General features: G+C 39.1%; 1 protein-coding gene across 2 annotated transcripts; it reads left to right on the forward strand.

Annotated features, from left to right (window-relative positions):
- Positions 1-1,287: 1,287 nt before the first annotated feature.
- wipi1 (WD repeat domain, phosphoinositide interacting 1) lies at positions 1,288-20,779 on the forward strand. 2 transcript variants are annotated; one of them, XM_026916237.3, is made up of 14 exons: positions 1,288-1,377; positions 1,522-1,677; positions 6,499-6,581; positions 7,375-7,544; positions 8,581-8,677; positions 9,812-9,909; positions 10,523-10,615; positions 10,713-10,783; positions 10,983-11,090; positions 11,242-11,406; positions 11,579-11,686; positions 13,304-13,413; positions 14,413-14,513; positions 20,192-20,779. In XM_026916237.3, the coding sequence occupies exons 2-14, from the start codon at positions 1,604-1,606 to the stop codon at positions 20,240-20,242; spliced, it is 1,329 nt and encodes a 442-aa protein (XP_026772038.1). In that variant the 5' UTR covers positions 1,288-1,377; positions 1,522-1,603; the 3' UTR covers positions 20,243-20,779. The 2 variants fall into 2 exon arrangements, with proteins under 2 accessions (XP_026772038.1, XP_034165716.1); XM_034309825.2 differs by having other exon boundaries at positions 7,378-7,544.
- Positions 20,780-21,155: the final 376 nt, after the last annotated feature.

Below are 21,155 nucleotides of genomic sequence, written 5' to 3' on the forward strand. Positions count from 1 at the left end.
TCCTGCTGGAGCTGAATCAGGTACGTCTTATTGGACAGAATCTCTGTGGCAGTCCCAAGATCTGTTTGAGAGATTACATTACCCAATTGGCTTGGAAACATCTGTGGCGAAGCTGGAATCTGTGGTTGGGAAGTCAGGTTTGACCTTCTCAGTCTGTTTCCACCATGACCCCACTATTGAGAACACAACAAACTATGTCCTTTGATTGGCAGATCTAGGTGAAATATGACTCACTGCCAAAATTAAGGCTGCTAAGTTTCACTGAGGTGTAACTAGTCACTTTTGGGAATTCCAAAAAGAACTGTTTTTTTTTTAGATTTAAAGGTGCATTAGGTAAGGGTTCCTGGAGGACTAGTGGCTAGGCCACAGTGCTCTCACCGCTGTGGCGTGGGTTCGATTCCTGGCTAGGGAACCAACCCCAGCTGAATGCAACAGTGTGCTCTCAGTGCCGGTCCCAAGCCTGGATAAATTGGGGAGGGTTGCGTCAGGAAGGGCATCCGGTGTAAAACCTGTGCCAAATCAAATATGCAGATCAATGATCTGCGGTGGCAACCCCTAACGGGAGCGGCTGAAAGAGGAAGAACAACAGCAACAAAGGTGCGTTAGGTAAGACTTGGGGGAAAAAAGGTAACTAAAAGTTAAATGGCTGGAGTTGAATAAAATTTGAATGATTTTTTTTTAATCATTGAGCCACCCCTATTTCCACCCATGTACACAAAGCTCCACCCCCAAAACTTATGGCGCTAACTAGAGTTACCCTTAGCAAGGATTGTCATGACATCACTTGAAAGCAAAGTCCAACTCTATAAACATGCAACCTCTCATAATGATTTATAAAGGTGCGAAAGAGCGTTGGGGGCGTGTCTATAAGATGACTGACAAGAGGCTAATCAAAATACAGACAAACATTCCGGACCGGAAGGCAGGTTTCCAGTCTGTTTTTTTTTTTTTTTTTTTGGTTGTTTGTTTTTTTTTTCAGATACATAATACACTTGTTCTGAGACAGTGGCTTAAACTATTTTTTAATCATTTCGTCATTATTTGTATTTGTAAGAAATGAAAAATATTGACTATTGCACCTTTAAATGTAAAATCAGCTTGTTTATAAAATCGTATAAATATATTAAAAACACAGTAGCACTATATAAACAAACAAACAAACAAACAAACAAATGACTGCAACGTTTTTTGTGGTTGCTTCCACGTCCACTTCCGCAAATGCAACCAATCAGCGCGCCTCTTTGTCCACCTGTCCAATCAGAATTAACCGCAGCCACCAACGGTCACTTTAGCCCCGCCTACCATGATGTGACGCTAACTGCCGTGACGCAAGAGCCATCAGCTGTTTTTGTTTTGCTCCTGTTTGGGTCATTACGGGTGTGTTATCCTGCTGATATAAACATTTAAAAAAAATAAATAAATAATCGTTTATTAAGTGTTTATTAACGTAACCGCAGCGGAGATAGCGGAATAAACCGTCTCCGGATGGATGTGTTCATGTTTGCGGGTTTCTTTTCCTAGATCTTCGGCAGTGTGAGGCGGCTCCAGCGGATCCGGGGGCTCCGGTGAAGGCGGGGCCGGGCGGAGGTCGCCGGAGTTCGGCATGGAGAGCGGAGATGGAGGCGGAGGAGCCCGCGGCCCGGCACTGCGCTGCGCCTCCTTCAACCAGGACTCCACGTAAGCACTTCCACCATCATTCACCCACATAAACATCACACTCCCCAGCACCAGGGACTGCACAGATCATCAGGAAATATCCTTCTCAATGAGGACATGTCTGTGGATTATTTATCATATACTGTACTTACAGATGTTGTCTATAACAGTGAATGGGTTTAATGAAACAAACAGGATCATGTTGAATGTAAATGTCAGAGTAAAAAAAAAAAACATGCATGAAATTAACTTCTACAGGCTTGATTTAATTCATACTGTGTTGAAATGTCATCTGCAATTTTATCTTAGTCTAAATGGGCACAAAAAGAGAGATCAGTAGAAATTTTCTGACTAGTATTTCTGAGCTTAACCCTATTACATGTTTCCACCTATAATTCAGATTGTTTTCTAAAGTAATTAATGTGGAATAGCATTTAAAAATCCCTCATTGCGTCTCATTATGATCTTTTCTATATGAGTTGTATGCTTGTACTGTATATACAGAAGAAATGCAGTGTTCACTTTACCTGTGTGTAAGGAATAACACTCAACAGACCTGCTGTTATAGGAAAATAATCATGCTGGGTGCGGGAGTGCATTATTTTCATATAACAGCACGGTCTGGAGTGTGTTATTTAAAATTACACCACAGCAATTTGCCAATAACTACGATGTTTAATTTATTAATGAACAACACATCCTGCTTTTTAATGGCTTATTGTTATTTAATATTGTGGAACGTCCGAGAGACAAGTTAGTTCCTGTTATCACTTATAACTGTGATAAACTGTTGTTCCTTCACCAGCCTCTCTCTCTTTCTCTCTCTCTCTCTCTATATCTTTTTCTCTTTCTCTCTCTCTCAAAACACAGCCTGTCATTTTACTGAGAAACCAGGAAGCATAAACTCCTCTGTCTTAACGACTTTCCTGAGCTGGCAGTCTTTGACTGTTACAAAGCGTTTACAACCAAGACTCTATATACCTTCCATAAACTAAATTAGTTTAAGTTTGTTAACAGTTGTTAACTAAATGTCTCCTTAAAAAACACATCAACGATTATGCGTTTTACTTTGTTAAACCACAAGACTTTTTTCTTTAAATAAAAAATCCATTTATTATTAGATTTTGTGGAAAGTCTGCTGTACAAGTCCCTGTGTTTGAGCTGTTACTATAGAAACAATAACGTACTAGAGCGAGCGCGGCGCATCAATATTAACCCGTCGTTCATCTTATGTCCAGAACTACACTCCGAGTCGTGTGGTTATACAGAAAGTCTAATTGCACACCTTCTAACCAATCAGATTCGAGCATTCAGCCGCACTGTGGTATAATGTTAAATCAGTGTACACTTACAGTACTTACATTACTTACAGTACTTGTACATGGCAGAAAAGCAGCAGTATGGAGTAAGAATCGAGCCAGCAGAAATTTTAATTTCAATGCACAAAATCTGAATTGTAAATGCTATTATCTTGAATTTGTATCATATCATCTGAAATTGAATTTTGACCTGGGATTGAGTTCCATGGTTTTGCAAAAGTTTTAGCAATCTAAAAATGGGAAGCTGAATATAAGACTGCACATTTGAAGTCTGTGTATAATCAGTTTCTAAGAAGCGTTCAGTCTCTTTATTAATTCACATTCTTAGAGTCACTTTCGAAACACCCGGGCTACGTGCGGGCAACGTCTGTGCACACAAAACCTCAACGTTTTAAAAGACTAGGTAGCTACTGAAATTTAGACAGTTGTGTAACATTTACGCCTGCGTTCCTACTGAGAGAGTTAAAGCTTTTGAATTTCAAATGTTCAGTCCTGCACACTTTAAGAATGAAATTCAGTTTGAGATTTTAGACGGTATTTGCGTGGTATGATACTAATTCCATATGATAACACTGAAATTGAGATTTTTGCATTTAAATTCAATTTTCTAATGGCGTGATTCTAACTCCAGAGCAGCGTTCAATGCACCAGTGTAGCTCTGAGTTAAGTAACATTTAAAGTACTTGTATATAGCAGAAAAGCAGCGTTCAAGGTGTCTGTCTTGTGTTGAATGAATTAACACATAAAGTACTTGTATACAACAGAAAAGCTGTGTTCAATTCACCTATGTAGAGTTGAATTCATTAACACTTAAATGTTGGATAACTAGCTTTTCACTCAATTTCACAGTGTTAAATTAACACCCAGGTTGTAAATCTAAATTGAGTACACTGTAGGTGTAACTCCTGCAATATTTAATAAGTTAATAAATCACTCAGAGACTCATTAATTCCTCATCAGGATTTGGGCTGAGCAGTTTTTCGGTCCTTAACCTAAGACGCACTTATTATCTGATTTGAACGTCATAATCTCTGTACTATATTGAATATCCCCCGGTGCGTTGCATTATGATGTGTGCACTGTCCCAGCTGCATATAGTTTGTCTTCTCATTAAAAGTTAATGTGTCACCGATGTACAATCTTCCGCTATGAATCCATTTGCGGTCTCTTGACAAAGTGACCTGCTAATGAGTCACTCGAAAGTGATGCAGCTAGCACGCTGTGCTGATCTGACTGTCTTAGGAGCTTATTCAGGAATTAGGATTGCACGGGACATCTTTAAACAACACACACACACACACACACACACACACACACACACACACATGCACTGTGGTATTACCTGTCATGTGTTTGGAATAAAAAGGAATGCTGCTTATGTAGTGCGTCTCCAACACACTGGAGTTATGATTTTGCTGTGAGAGGATGTACTCAGAAGACGGCGCCAGACAGGAACAGACACGAAGAGTTATGTGGAGAGGAATGAAGAGGCTTTGAAACAGATGTGGGTCTGAACAATGTGTGAACATGTTGATTACAGCAGCTCATTGTGCTGCCTGCAGGGAAATGCTTTTAAGACAGATGGAATTACAGCGTACTGTGTTTCAATAAATGTGGACTAAAATCAGAAATAAATGTACTGTATGGGTTAATAATGAAAGCAGATCAACCTGTAAGTCTATCAGTCTGAAAGGGTGCTTTCACATACTCATGGTTTAGTCTTTCTGAATTGAACCCTGGTGTGGTTCTTTAGGCAGGTGAGAACACAACAATCACACTTGGAGAGCGTCTGAGAGCATCTGAGCGAGGTAGCGTCAATCGAGAAAGCGTTTTGACTCTGAATCGACTCGACTTCAGGAAGTGAATCAAAAACGTCACGTGTTTTGGGTTGCAGTGTTTTTTCTTTCTTTCTTTCTTTCTTTCTTTCTTTCTTTTTCTCTGCAAATGTGAGCTGCTAAATGGAGCCAAAGGACAGGGCTGTAGCGCTACAGCAGTGCCTTATGTCCTGGAGATTTGTTTGAACATAAAAGCTGGAATGATGAACAAAATATTTTAATGTTTAGTTCTTTATATAATTATCTAATCATTTATTTAGCGCCGACTCTGTGTTCTCCTTACTTGGGTGATTTGAGATTTCAGTTTTTAGTCGATTAACATTTTCCATCACTGTATTTCTGACCATTGAATGAGAGTTCTCCGAGTATGTTTTCACTACTACTCACATCTCTATCCGTTTTTTTTTTTTTTTCCCAGTATTCACAGTGTCCAAAACCAAATCAAATACCATAAGTATCAATTTCGCTCTGATTCAGACTCGGCAAATGGACTAACATGTAAATGTGAATGTAAGTCTTGCTGTGTCGAATGTAAGTCTTAGTGTCTCGCTGCCTTTCTGTCTATCTGACTGTCTATATCTGTCCATCTATATGTCTGTTTATCATCATCTGTATTTATCTGATCTGTCGATCTCTGTGTCTTTCCGTCTGATTACATTTCTGTCTTTCTAGCATCCTATATGGATGTGTGTCTCTACATCCGTCTGTTTTTTATTTTTATAATTCTTTCTGATTTCTTGTCTCTTTATCTATCATACCTATCTAGCTATCATATATATATATATATATCTTCCTCTTAATCTGTCTGTCTGCCTGTTCATTTATCTGACTGTCTAAGAGTCTTTCTCTATTGGTTTATTTATCAGTAAAACTTTGTGTCTTTCTGTCTTTATTTGCACAGCAGTCCATAGGTCACCATGTGAGACAGTGTGTGTGTATTATGTATTATTATCTCTGTACTGCTGCATGCTGGATATGAAGTGACACAATGACTGAAGTTAAGAGAATATCAGCGTTGGTCATATCAGTTGTTCGTTTCAGTGGAAAAGCTGCGTGACGTTTCAGGACAAAAAAAGGTTGATGGTAGACGTGGCATTTGCATTAGATCTTGCACTTGTCTTCTTGTCTTGGCACACACGCCGGAGATGCGTTAATGCTAATAAAGGAGGCGGATTAGCCTAATTAGAGAGTGAAGCCATAATTCATACCCTAAAGCTCAAACGTGTTCACATTATGCGAGATGAGCTGCTTACCTGAGCTATATGATTCACAACCCGAACAGGAATTTCTCCTGCATCAGGTTTCGACAGTCTTTACTGCCTTCCTCATAATTATATCACTCATATATCACATTACTGTAGCCTATAGCTACGTTACTAGCTATAGGCTACGTTACTAGCTATAGGCTACAGTAATGTGATATATTGATAATAATTGTATATAAGGTTTTTAAAGTTCTAGATTTGAATCACTGAGTTCATCCATTTCCATTATAAAGACTTTTTTTTTTTAAACCATAAAAACTCTAAAAATGGAAAATGTCCATGTCACGACCTTTTAAGTGTCATATGGAATGTTGGTACATGGTACATAAAGCAATTTCTACAATTATATTTATTTGTTTATTCGTTGTATTTTCTTGTTTATGTTTTTTTTTTACGTGTTAACTATTTTTTTTCTGTATTTAGGTCGCTGGCTGTGGGTACTAAGGAAGGTTACAGACTGTTCTCCGTCACCGCCGTGGATAAACTGGAGTGTATTCATGAAAGCAGTAAGAAGAACGAACGTCTTCTTTATGTTTATTTAATCATTTAGATTTTAAGAGGTTTCCTCATAGTTACATAGTTATTTTCCTAATAGTTACAGAACTCTCAGGTGACAGGGCATGTTGTTATAGGAAAATAATCAACAGTGTGGTGGTGTGATGCAGCCCAAGGTGAAGCGGCGTTACTGTTACCACAACAGAGTTGATATCAAGTTTATAACAGCATGTTTTGAAATATTTGATTCCTCTTATACCACAGCAATTGGACAATGATTACAATTTTTATTTGTTAAAGTATGACATAATTTCTATCCATTTATAGTTACATTTAATGTTGTTAAACATCAGCAAAAATGAACAAAAAATGCAGCTTTTCACGTTACCAAGACACCGCAAAACTGTCCATCCTGGAGGCTTTCCTGTTTCAGTAAACGCAAAATTATATCTGACTGTTACAAAGTACTGACACTGGAGACTCCTTCCACAAATGTTAAATAATCCTTACAGAAGTTTCTAAGTTGTTACTATAGAAACGATAATGTATTAGAAGGTTTGCATTAATATGAACCTGTGATTAGTGTCGTGGCTGAACAACTGTCGGAGCTGCTGTTGTAGAAAATTCATCAACTCCTTCTGACCAATCAGCATCTCGAATTCAACATCGATGGTGTATATAATAGGTTGAAATATGCAAGAACAGAATGGAGTTACTGATAAGAGGGTTTTGAGAAGACTATGTGTATGAAGTTCAGTGTGTACAGTGACTCTGAAGTGTGTGTTGATTTGTGTTACGTTTCAGCAGAGAATCCGGACGTCTACATCGTGGAACGTTTGTTCTCCAGCAGCCTGGTGGTGGTGGTGAGCCACTCGATGCCGCGACGCATGAACGTCTATCATTTCAAGAAAGGAACGGAAATCTGCAACTACAGCTACTCCAACTCCATCCTCGCCGTGCGCCTCAACCGACAGGTGGCCAGGATATCACCTCCTCACTGCAGTTCTGTCTGAATGCTAGTTTTTCCTCACTCGTTAGCATGACATGTAATGTGTTTTCAGTAGCTAAAAAAAACAAAAAAAAAAACAATAGGAACACAATCTTCTTTTATCCCAAATGCTTGGTGTGTGAAGTTTTTGCACTGGAGCTACAAAGCCACTAGCCGGTAAGGGAAGATATATATCTACCAGTTTAGCTTTGTAGAAACTGCATGATTGAATCATGAAACAATCGGTTAAGTGTCTCAAACTAGCTTGCCGATGTGGCCTCTGACACTGTATCACGCTCATAGAGTGAGCTGTTATCTATTAAAATAGACAAAAGGATGTTCCAGAGCTAAAAATCTCTGGAAAAAGTGGCCATTTTGAAGCACAAAGCAAACTTTTAAATTCAAATTCTTTCATTCAACATAAGAAGATAACAACACAATGCAAGAGGCTAAAGTTCTGAGAAGACTGTTGCTAGGCAACTGGAAACAAGCTGAGCATTTAACTAGCTAGAGAGTTGCTGTTATATAAGTTGATTATAGCAAATGTGAATGTGCAGAGACAACACAAATGACACAAAATTGTTCAGAATATCAACATTTTCCTCAGAAGTGTGGGAAAATCACTGAGAAAAGACTCCATAAGACTAAAATTACCCTGTAATTACACTTAGCTTCAGCTGCTAACTCGGCTTCCATGGGATCCACCATATTGAGAAATGTCAACATTGCTGAGTAATCAAATGTAAAAACTTTTTTTGTCACAAGTACAACAGTAATGGGTTTTTTGTCAGGAATTTTGAATGTAGAAAATATTCTGCATATAAATCGGACATAATGTTTGCGTATAATGAGACATAATAATAGGAATTATGAATTAAGCTTAAAAAGGTGTTCGAGCCAGATTTAACACTGAACAATGGTGAACAACTTATTTTCATTTATGGTTTACAAAGTATTACAGTCACATTAGATTATATTGTGTGTATGTGTGTGTGCGCACGTATGTGTGTGTTAATCTGCAGAGGCTGGTGGTTTGTCTGGAAGAGTCCATTTACATCCACAACATAAAGGACATGAAGCTTCTGAAGACTCTTCTGAACACACCCCCCAACCCCTCAGGTGAGACGGGACACTCTGACTGTGTGTGTGTGTGTGTGTACTGGGCAAAGATTAATGACATGTAATGAGTGATTTTGTTGAGCTTAAACACATATGGATGCTGTATATTTCTATTTTTTAACACCATCATTTTTCTAAGTAAGTATTGCATTTTTTTTTTTTTTTTTTTTTTTGTTTTTTTTTTTTTTTTTTTTTGTTTGAGAAAACAATCCCAAAAAGTTTAGAAATTATTGGTACCCCCCCTGAAGAGAATAACAGCACTGAGACTCTTTGTTCAACAAGGTTTGAGATCTTCCATGCAGGACATTTCACAACACACAACACTAAGTCATTGAGTCAAAGGTAACTTTAGAGTGTTTTTTTTTCTTTTTCAGCATCCCCCCTACCTTTTCAGAGTCACATGCAGCCAACCTCAACATCTTTTTTTCATGTTGCGTCACACGGTGGTGTAACCCACTTGGAGGAAAGCGCTATCTGCCCTCTTCTGAATACTTGAGCTCACAGACGCCCATGATTAGCTAGTGTCGCTGTGATTGACAGGGGAGAGAGAGCACGTCATCTTTCCCACCCTGATAGCATTCTTTTTTTTTTTTTTTTTTTCTTGGCTCTCCTACCTTCCGGCCATGGATGGCTGCGGCATCATTGGATTTGAACTAGCGATTTCCATACGATAGAGCGATCATTTTTCGGTTGCGCCACTTACTTCGGGGTAGAAAAGAGAAAAATTTTGACCGAAAAAAAATGATTGAAATGTCAGTCACGTTGAAACATTTCACAGGACAAAAAGTTTTTTTTAAGAGAATGTATTTTAAACTTAAAAATGTATAAATGGTTTTTAACTGTTTCTGTATTTTTCAGGGATAAGAGTTTGTTAGCATTTATTTGAAATATTGTGTCAGTAGTTGCATATGGCTACATGTGTTTAAAGAGTAAAAAAAATACTATAAAATACAATATCTCTGTAAAAATAAAAATAATTTTTAAAATAGAAGTTCTCATAGGAATCGGTTTTTAAAAAGTAATCACTTTGTCCAGTAATTTGAGCGAAAGTCTCTTGCCTGGAACTTTGAATGTGATTGTACACTTATGACACGGACGAACCATGTCCTAAACCCTCTGAGTGGTTCTCTGCAGGTCTCTGTGCTCTCTCCATCAACCATTCCAACTCTTACCTGGCATATCCCGGCAGCGCCACCATCGGAGAAATCATCGTCTACGACGCCAACAATCTGGTAAACGCACCACAATTAAAGTAGCAAAATACTCGGTCCGGGTTTTCTTCATAATGACCCTATAATCATTAGGGCAGAGTACTGGTTGATGATGCAAATTACACCTTGACAGATATTACATGCTTCACAGATATTACATGCTGCACAGATATCAGTAGTTAAGCAGACAGAAAGATGCTAAGCATTCATGACTGGTTGCATATTTACCTGAATACAAGCTCTTTTACGTAACGTCCCTAATAACGTGTTATTCACAGTGGACTGGAGAATTTATTCCCCCATAATACATTACGGCTACAGGTTTAGTTCATGAATATTATAATACTCAGATGAGATAAATTTAGCTACATTATCTGCATCCCTGTGATCCTCTGTAAGAGAGAGTCCTAATTATTTTGCTAACAGGCTATAATAGCACAAAGCTATAGCATTCTCTCTGACTTTTACACATGAATTATAAAAACTCTTCTCTTAGACACTAATAACTGATCGAAACACTTGCTATTCACATTCTCTTTACGGTAGTTAGCTCCTTTATTGTGAAGAAGCCTGTGTGTGTGTGTGTGTGTGTGTGTGTGTGTGTTTGTTCTTATCTTTGTTTTTCCACACACAGAGCACAGTGACCGTGATTCCAGCCCACGACAGTCAATTAGCCGCCATCACCTTCAACGCCTCAGGCACCAAACTGGCCAGCGCCTCAGAGAGGGTAAACACATGCACACACAGACACACACACACACACACACACACACACACACACACACACAAAATCTGGAACTGACGTGTGTCCTGTGCTCTAACAGGGCACAGTGATCCGAGTGTTCTCCATTCCAGAGGGACAGAGACTGTTTGAGTTCCGCAGAGGAATGAAAAGGTCTGAATGAGCCGCATGGCCCTGAGTTTATTTTACTAACTCATTGTTTTTTTTTTCCTTCAAAATTTTAATCCAGTTAGTTCATGGTTCAAATTTCCTTTTGTAGCCTGGATTAGAACCTTTATTGGGCTGATATGTTGAAACCCTTGATCTAAATGTGTGTGTGTGTGTGTGTGTGTGTGTGTGTGTGTGCATGTAGATACGTGAACATCAGCTCCCTGTCCTTCAGTCCTGATGCTCAGTTCCTGTGTGCCTCGAGCAATACTGAGACGGTTCACATCTTCAAACTAGAGCAGCATGGACACAGGTTTTCGGAGTACACACACACACACACACACACACACCTATTAGCTTGTCATGTTACAAAACCGGGGGAATTTTTTGTTAGTGAAAATGTGAAAGTTAAGACATTTTCTATAGTCTCTATGTCTACTCACTGAGTGTGTGTGTGTGTGTAGCGGGGAGGAGGAGAACCCCTCGTGGTCAGCGTACGTGGGGAAGATGTTTTCGGCGGCGAGCAGCTACCTGCCCGCACAGGTTTCAGGAATGATGAGTCAGGATCGAGCGTTCGCCACGGTCCGCCTCAACACACACGGCCACAAACACACCTGCACTTTAACAATGTGAGTGTTCACACGCTAACACACACAAGCACACAGCTCGGACCGTGTCTGCCACCAAATCAAATGCTTTATGTTATTCATGACACACAATTATGTGTTCTGTGTATATATATATATATATATATATATATATATATATAAATAATTGTTCTGTTTGCTCTCTAACTTTCAGAATCCAGAAGCTTCCGCGGCTCCTCGTAGCCTCATCTGAAGGGCAGCTCTTTATTTATAACATTGACCCCCAGGACGGGGGCGAGTGCACGCTGGTACACACACACAGGTGAGAATGAACAAGAAAAAGTGGTGTAATGATTAGTTAATGGTTGCTCCACTCGCTCCTGCGTCGTCTCGCTTCGGTTCCTGGGACTCATCAAGGGGTAAAACATTAACTTGTGACTGGACTTATTATTATTTATTTACTTAAAATGCAGCTCAGAGTGATTTACTGTATACGAAAAAAACACCAAACCATGAAAAACAAGAAAAGAAGAGTTTAACTGGGTTCAGATTGAAACCAAAATATAATTCAGTAATCGTAAATAGAATAAACATTTAATCTGAAGAAGTGCAAAGGCTGTATGGATGTCTGTGGAAGTTTTATGTCACGTGAAAACCCTGCAGTTTAAAAGTGCACAAATTTTATAAATGTCTTATACAAAGTGGTGGGTTTTTATATTATCGTCAAATTCTTGTTCTATGTGTATGATTTTTGCATTCCACAAACGTGTGCTTTTTTTTAGTAGCACATAAATACAGACTTTAAAACTGACTGATGAAATGAAGTCAAGTGCTTTAAGAATGACCGCACTAGAAAATGAATGATCACATTAGCTGTGGCAACAGAAACCACTGAACAGTGAACTGAGATGATGCGATCTGTATCCACCTGTCACCACTAGGGTGTGCTGTCACTCTCCTGTACCTTAAAACTCCTGCTACATTAAGATAAAGATTCAACTTTATTGTTATTGTGCAGAGCCAATGAAATGCAGTTTTTCACATATCCCAGCTTGCTAAGAAGCTGGGGTCAGAGCGCAGGGTCAGCCATGATACAGCACCTCTGGAGCAGAGAGGGTTAAGGGTCTTGCTCAAGTGCCCAACAGCAGCAGCTTGACAGTGCTGGGGCTTGAACCCCCGACCTTCCGATCAGTAACCTATAGCCTTCACCTTTCAGCCACCACTGCCACTACGTTAATGAGACTGACCTGCGTTCGTACTAGTTAGTGGCAAAGCAGCAGGTGTCCTGCGGTAACGTGACCAATCCTACGGCAAAGTGCGTCTGTCCGATATCCCAGAATCTCACCCCTACACTCTGCTCAGTTCAGTTTCTCCCAACGCATATTTCCCATCCTGAAGTGTTTTGTATGAAAACATGAAAGAAAAATAACACAGGTTTCATCATTTTTCTTAGTGTTATGTAAGGAGGAAGTGTTCCTATCATGCTGCGTATAGGAAAATAATCAAGGCAGGTGTGGTGTGATGCGATCTGACTCAAAGTGGAGTTGATTTTTTTTTATAACAGCGCATTACAACAGCATGAACAGTATATTATTCCTTTTGTCCCACAGCAATTTGCCAATGTCAGTGAAACCAGATGAGCAGGTTAACTGATTAGATTTTTGGAATTGATCCAAACTGGGTTAAGGTCACAGCAAGGACAAATTTCTGAAATAATTTTTTCTTCAAGCGCTTCCTTCCTGTTAAAAGTATATTGTAAGTTAAAATTAAGGTGAAATTATATTGTATTTGAGGTCATACAAATTAGTAGCAAGAAGGACTAGCCTTGAGGTCTGTTGAGACTTGTTTACTTGTTGAGATGATTTGCTGAGTCATATTTCTTTGTAAAAACGAGTCACCTGACTCTCTGCAGTGTATCTCACTGACCTTTGACCCCCAGGCTGTTAGGATCGGAAGAGGAGGCTGAGGTGTCTGAGGGATCGGCGGCTCCTTCCTACGCTGCGACCGCGGCCATTGGCACCTGTGGACCCGTCTCTGCCACACTAACTGGTACACACACACACACACACACACACACACACACACACACACACACACACACACACCCCCACCCCAGAGTCAGATCATTAGTTATAAAATGTCCCAAAAATCCCTAAATTCCTAAGAACTGTGTTTAGCTTCCATTCAAGACGGTTTAAACGCTGACAAAGAAACTTACTAGTGCAATTTCTCCTAGGTTTTATTACAATGATTAATTCTCCAATTTGATTGGTCAGAATGTTTTGGCAGCTGTGACAGTAGTTCCAGCTGCTAGTTCTTGTACAGCAGATGTTTTACATTAACGATTAATTGCGTGTAATTGTTGTAATCATTGACACGGTGAAGTTTTGTGTAAGAAGATGTTTATTTAACATTGATGGAAGGAGTCTCCAGTGTCAGAGCTTTGTAACAGTCAGAGGTAAAGCTGACACTGAAAACAGCGAATTTTCTTTGTCTTCTTAACTTCGAGAGAGAGAGAGAGAGAGAGAGAGAGAGAGAGAGAGAGGCAGGTGAAGGAACCGCTGTTTATAGCTGCTATAACATAAGTAATAACAGAACTAACTTGTTTCGAGGACGATCCACAACATTAAACGTAATTACAAATGGATAAAAGGTGTCATTCTTTAATAAATAAACACTGTTTTGGCAACTTTCTGTTGTATAAGAGCAATAAAACACTTCAGGAAGTGGTGTTATAGGAAAATAATCAGTATAATAATCAAATAACAGTAACTCTGCTTCATCACACCAACAACTTGTCATTGTTTATTTTCCTGTAACAGCACAGCTGAAGTGTTTTATTCCTTACTTAAACTACATTAAATACAGTGATGTATATAAAGTATACAGTAACGTGGATAGAATTGGTGAGTCTTTTTCCCGTCCTAGTGATACACAAGCTTGTTAGCGTGATGGAGTGTGTCTTTCCGAACTTCACAGGTTTCTCATAGGTGAAGGGATTCGGTGTATAATGCGTGCGTTCATGCGTGTGTGTGTGTGTGATTCCAGGATATTCCGAGGACGGAGGAGTGATGAAAGGCGAGGTGATTCCCGAGCACGAGTTCGCCGCCGGTCCCGTGTGTCTGGACGACGAGACCGAGTTCCCTCCAGTGAGCATTCAGAACCCATAAAATTCATCCGAATCACTAAAACTTCATCCGAATCACTAAACTCCGCCGCCGCCGTCTCCAACCTGCACCGCCAGTCTCCCAAAAACACGGCAGTGTGTTTAACTCTGTGTGTGTTCACTAGTGCAGTGTCGTGTCCCTGTGCCTCAGGCTGTGTGTTTAGATTTTCAGCAATAATCACCGATTTTAAATCTTCGCCTCAGTGATGATTGATAGAAACAGTCCTGATGGAAAGCCTAAGAGTAAAAAAAGTTCTGTTCTCATGCTCCGGGTTCCACCTGATGGCAGGCGTGAGTACAGATAAGAGATGAAGATAATGGGACGTCACTAAGATCATTTTTTACAGACATCAGGCTTTTTATTTCACTTTGTTCCTCTCTGCTCAAAATGACCTGCATATTATCTCTATCATATTAATGTGAGTTCTTTTTAAAGCTATGAAGATCTAAAGCAGATCTTTATTTTGGAAATGTTTGCCCACTGGGCGCTGGTTTACTTTTTCCTCAGTCACGTAAATACTATTTATCCGAAACCATTTTAATTCTGACTTCAAGCAATAATGTGGATGAAACGTCCATAATGTCTTCTTTATCAGGCAAGGCAAGTTTGGCTTACAGTATTTGTCACCACACACTCATCATCATTGACAAATCATAAATTTATTAGCTAGCTGACCAGCAAGTGTGTTGCCCAGTCCCATGTTTTAGTCCAGAAACCTAATTAAGCTAAAAAACAATGGTAACTAAAGTAATATAATAAAGTATGGTGAGCTAGTTAGCTAGTAAAGTGCAAAAGTAAAGACAGAAAGATTTTAATGCACATCATGTTTGTGATCTTGATAAAAAGTCATTGGTTTTAGCTGCGGTGTTGCGTCCTCACATCGCACTGCTGTGTGTCGTAAGCAGGAGAAATATATGACGGTTTTATTCTGAGCTCGGTTTCTTTGGTGTTTCCACATACCTGTGTGTTCCGACGCAGTATCTGACGTTCTGCGTTCAATCGGATCACGGCTAGGGTGTTGTGTGTGGTGCAGCAGGCGGTGGGATCCAGAACAAAGAGCACATGCTACAGTTACAGCATGGAGACGCGTCGCAATACCATGAAGTGCATTAAGTTTAAACTGCGTACCAAATAAAACTATCGCTAATGTCAGTAAAGAGGATTTTTCTCTTTTTCTGGTTGTTATGCTGCATTTGTTGTACTTTGCAAGTTGTAATAACATTATTTCTCTCCTCTGGACGTTCTACGTGCAAAGTGGGGGGGGAAAAACATGGACGCCTCCTCAAAAGTGTCGTTTTTTTGCTCAGTCAGAGCACCTAAAGCTCATAAAAAAGCTTCTTTGACTGAATTTTTACAGTAACAGGCCTGAGTGGGGCTATTGGTTCTGTTCCACTACAATAAACTTCAAACATTCATGCAACATTTTGGACTGAAATTGCAACAACAGCGGACCATACCGAGTAGCTTAGCAGCAAGCTAGCCCGCTAATGTTAGTGATAACTCTAATGTTGAAGATGATCTCCTTAAAACATGGATTAGTATGGTCAGTGTTCTAGATTGAACCAAGTACTGTGTCTGTATATTAACTGATCTAAAGCCAATACTGCTATAAACTCATTTAAAAGTAGGGGAACTTTACACTGTTTACAGTGTATTTTGAATTGATGTCGATTTGAAGTCACTTCGTAAACAGGGAATAAACTGGTAGTTGAGACGACTACCAGTTGATGAGTTGAGATTTTAAGCTGAGCGAGTGTTTTTTGTGTTTTCTACCGGTTGTACTGTAGGCGGGGAATTACAAGTTGCAACTTCACCTTGAACGCAGCATCGAACCTAAAAAATAGTAAAAAAAATAAAATAAAACACTCATAGCAGGGAGAGGAAATGTGTTTATCCCACACGTCCAGGCTACTGATTTATTCACCCGTGATGGATCTCTGTACAATACCATATGTACATATCCACTTTAATAAAAATGCAAAACCTGGCCATTCAGTAGCCATTCAGTTCTTATGCTACAATCCATTGTACTCAAAACTCGGAAACTTCCAAGGCGATTTTCCCCGAGCTCCAACCTAAATGTTTTCCTCTGCTTCGGCTTGGAAAAAAAACATGGACGCCCAGAGCAAGGTCATATTTGTATAGCTAGTCAGTGAAATTTTTAAACATATTAAGAAAATCTACATGAATTATTTCTACATCATGAGAAATGACGTATAAGACGTATAAGATAAGTCAAACGTCTTGTTCGTCTTTGCCCCTAAAATGTATCTGTCACAATGGTTTTCTCATGTCAGTAAAATCAGGCTGAAATCACCGGAATTACAGCGCAAATCTAAAACTAAGACAAAAGCTGCATGTAAAGTAAGATGGAAATCTGTTTACTGTTGACGCTGTGCGCCGCCATATTGTTGTGACGCTACATGGATGTTGACTGATGTCCCGTCTGGGAATTCTGAGACGAGTGATCGTTCCATTGTACTATTCCGCGTCATTGGAAGTCACTTCTGAGTACAATAGATTGCAGCGTTATTGTTAATTATTTGGTGGCAAACAATAATGATGGGAAAATATACAGTACATTAAGTAAATTTTCAATCAAACTGCCATGCAGTGCTTATTTATGCAGATCAACATGAAAAGCTCAGTATTACAAATAAAATATTTACAGGTTTTATACTGTTAGTACAGCTGAGGACCGGTACTGCAATAAGTACCAAATGGCTGTGTGGCTGAAAACAAAATGGTGGTCTCTGACTTTTGAGCAGTACTCTCTGTGTGTGTGTGTGTGTGTGTGTGTGTGTGTGTGTGTGTATAAAATAAATATGTGAGTCATTTCTAACATTCAGCTCTGCTTTCAAATCTTAGACCACACCTTCTATCTAAGTCTGATGGATGATACTGATATCTACTGACGATGACTTACGATGTCCGTCTTTATAAATAACAGTGTGTCAGAAACCACATGAGCAAATCTGAGACATTGAACACGTCCACAAAGACGATTGTGGAGACACGATCATGTGACCATTTAGACGCTGCACAATGCTGAACTGGTAGCCGTATGATTTTCTTATTTGTTAGCTACGTTAGACTTCATAACTAAAGAAGCAAAGCTGTGTTGGCTGCTGAACTACATTTGGACCAACAGGGATGTTGTGGTCATTTCATTTTTGGCTGAACTTCTCCTTTAAGTTCGAGATCCATCAGTCAGAGCAGCATTACTACAGGAAAGAGGTGACTAATTTATGTGTAATAAACCAGCAGTAGTGTGAGTTTAACCCACACATGTTGTATGACGCAGTATGACACACTATGACTCCTCATGTATTTGTATTTTTATTTTTTTTATTTACTATTAATTTTATTTTTTTTCCACAGTGTTTCCACAGCATCTGTTAGTGTTTCCACATCATCTGGAAATGCTTATTATTCGTGTCCTTAAGATGACTGACCGTGTCTCATCACAGTAAACAAAATGATTTGTATTTAAAGTTTTTTATTAATTCCATATAAATCCAATGTAAACTTATTTTTGGATTACGCAAAACTCACGAATTACAATCCAAAAGCCCTTTCACAGGAGAAACGATTTTCTTCTCGTCTTTTTAATGGACACAGATTTTCCCTTTACCTCAAATGTAGTCGTTGATCAGCCAAGACATGTTTGGTGTCTTTAGTTTTGGACCGGAGCTACACAAGGCTACACTGGCTTTACGCTTTATGGCCTGGTTTTGCTGTCGCAAAAAAAAAATTGCACATTGTACATGATTTCTTTGGTGGCATTGCGACAAAAGACAGCTAATGACAAAGTTCTGAAGTTCTTCCAGTGTGAGAAATATTGGATTAAAATCTCAGCTGCTACGACGCTCGTCTAACAGCTACCAAAAGAAGGACTTACGCAAAAAAGCCATCACGTGATGGCTACAAATATAGTAGCGGTGTTGGGGGAAATGTCAACGAAACATGCTACGAAAAATCTCCTTATTACCTCAAGCTCACGTTGAACAGTGTTTGTGTTTATGTGATGTGTTTATTTTCAGATCACGCTAACTGATGACGTAAGCAGAGCGTAGTAATTTTCTTTAATCGCAGGTCTATCATTCATCGTATAACCTGACACGGAGAACGTTATCGCACAGTTTTATAAAGTTCGGCCAAGACTTTATTGGGGTCGTATCATACGTTGTGACAAGTAATAGTCTTAAGATAATGTAAAACTGTAGCTAACAAGTAACAAAAGTCTCACGCAAGATCTTTTCCATAAACACATTCTCAATATATTAGCCCAGTACAAAGGTAAAAAGGAAGCAAATGTCAGACACCAACTACATCTTGTCTGTTTCGTCTCGTTTGGAGTAAACGTTAAAACGGTTGCACATTTGGCCAAATTATAACATTTCTTCCTAGGTAGCAAAAAAAATAAATTTAGCATAACCAACATTGCCAAATTGGTGTCAAACCTATGCAAATTCACCCAATCTGGCAACGAGTGCCATTCTTAAAGAGATGCTTTGCATGAAAATGGACGAGATTTACATGAATTCCAAATCAATGACAGTACCATGTGTCTGAGTTCTGTTTTAAACACACCCTGTGCACTTCCCTTTAGTTGAGACCCCATGTCCATCTTAAGGGCCTTTCTTTTTATTTAATTTTAGCAGCCTGACTGAAGCTTCTTAGATAAGCGTTAGATGAGGATCAACTCACTGGAGCTCTTACCCAGAAGGCATTGCTGCATTGTAAGCAATTAAAATACCTCTTATTTCCAAACCAGAACATTTACTTGTGTGTTTTTAGGTTTGGTATTTGTTCCTCCAACACCTTCAGTCATATGTGACAGATGACGGAACTGTTTACTCTGCTACTTCGTGTTAGCAAAACAGCGAGCGAGTAAATCTTCACGAGCCTCAACTGCCCAAGAAACAACTACAAATAAAAAGTAAAAAACAGCTAGGTAGCAAACCACATAGCTAGGGAGTTAAAATAATTTCTTGAACAATAGCATTTGATATGGAAATGCGTTGTAGTTACTCATTGGTTATTCCTCTTTATGCCACAATGCTGTTGAATTCTCGATTCTGATTGGTCAGTGTTGTAAGACTCGATTAATTTTCTATAACAGCAGCTCTGACAGTAACGCAGCTGCGAAACACATTTTAATACGTTATCGTTTCTATAGTAACAGCTCGTTCACAGGGACGTATGACTCCACATATTCATAAATGTTCAGAAATGTCAGGCGATGTTTTGTAACGTTTTTGGAAGGAGTCTCCAGTGTCAGCACTAAAAAGAGAAAGAATAAAAGAGAGGCTGGTGAGGGAATGAAGGGTTATAGCTGCTGAAATGGAAGTGATAACAGGAACTAACTTGTTTTGTCACAACATGTAACTATAAATGAATAAAAAGTGTCATTCATTAATTCATTAAGTCACTCATGCTGCAAGTGGACACGTGTCTAGGGTGCATTAGAAACAGTAATGAAAACACAGGGATTGTTCATGTATTATTTTTGCATTAAGCATTAGTGTGTGTGTGCGTGTGTGTGCGTGTGATCCTGATAACACACACTCCTGCTGCTGCACTCTGTTGTTTTGTCTATAACACACCCGAGCACGAGAGAACAATAAAAACTTTCTTGTGATTCTGGTTTCTGGTAGATAAATCGGTGTCTTGGCGGATCCCGTCGTGGCAGAACCGGCCGTCCGTGAGAGCCTTCAAGCCGGAGCGGGACGACCCTCAGTACACGAGCCGGGACTAATTAACGCGTTTCAGGAATAATTAACCCAGTTCCGGACTAATCCAACTCATTTCAGGGTGCTAACCTCACGAGCAGAAAAAGCATCAGGAGGGCGTGGTCGTTGTTGCTCGCTCTCCTGAAGGGTGTGTTATATGCATGAACAAACCGTAACCACGGACACGACACACATTTCTTGAAGATGTAAAACTGTAGCATCGTATTATATTATATTATATTATAATGATATTGTTTTATTCGTTTATGTTTAACATCGTCATATTTACAGATGGAATTTGTTTTTTTGTTGTTTTTAACGTATTTGCTGTATTAATACCTAATCCATGTTTACACGTCATCATCCTGAACACTAATACAACAGGATGTGCTTTTAAATGTACGTGCCTATGATTTTATTTGTATTTCGCAGAATTGCTGGAAGACCAAAAAAAATAAATAAATAAAAATTAAAAAGAAACTGTAGAAAATAGGAATAAAATTATGCAAAGCATTTCTCTGGTCTGGACTGATTTTTTTTTTATTATTATTATTATTATTTTTCTCATATTTTCTCTGCTGCAGTAATAATTTATGATTACTGATCATGCTAACTGGTGGGTGTGTTTACTGAAACGCATCATACCACCCTTGATTGGTAACGATCGCTTTCCTGTAACGGCATGACACAGAGTTTTATTCCTTACATAATATGGGGAAGTATTATATATCAAAATGTTTCCGTTGAACTACAGGCCTGTGCATGGAGGTTGTAAATGACGTAGTGTTGCATGGCCTGTATTTGCATACTAGACACTCTTTTATTTCTGTAAACAATCTGATGGCATTTCTGATCCTCGCTGTTGTTGTCTCTCAGCTGATCTGGTATT

The sequence above is a fragment of the Pangasianodon hypophthalmus genome, chromosome 13, assembly GCF_027358585.1.
Source record: "Pangasianodon hypophthalmus isolate fPanHyp1 chromosome 13, fPanHyp1.pri, whole genome shotgun sequence".
NCBI classification, from domain to species: Eukaryota; Metazoa; Chordata; class Actinopteri; order Siluriformes; family Pangasiidae; genus Pangasianodon; species Pangasianodon hypophthalmus.

Excerpts from the sequence above, each read along its gene's own strand:
- wipi1 (XM_026916237.3), top strand. The coding sequence starts at position 1,604 with ATGGAGAGCGGAGATGGAGGCGGAGGAGCCCGCGGCCCGGCACTGCGC. Across the intron at positions 10,616-10,712 it reads TGGCCAGCGCCTCAGAGAGG|GGCACAGTGATCCGAGTGTT; the intron begins GTAAACACATGC and ends GTGCTCTAACAG. Across the intron at positions 11,687-13,303 it reads ACGCTGGTACACACACACAG|GCTGTTAGGATCGGAAGAGG; the intron begins GTGAGAATGAAC and ends TTTGACCCCCAG.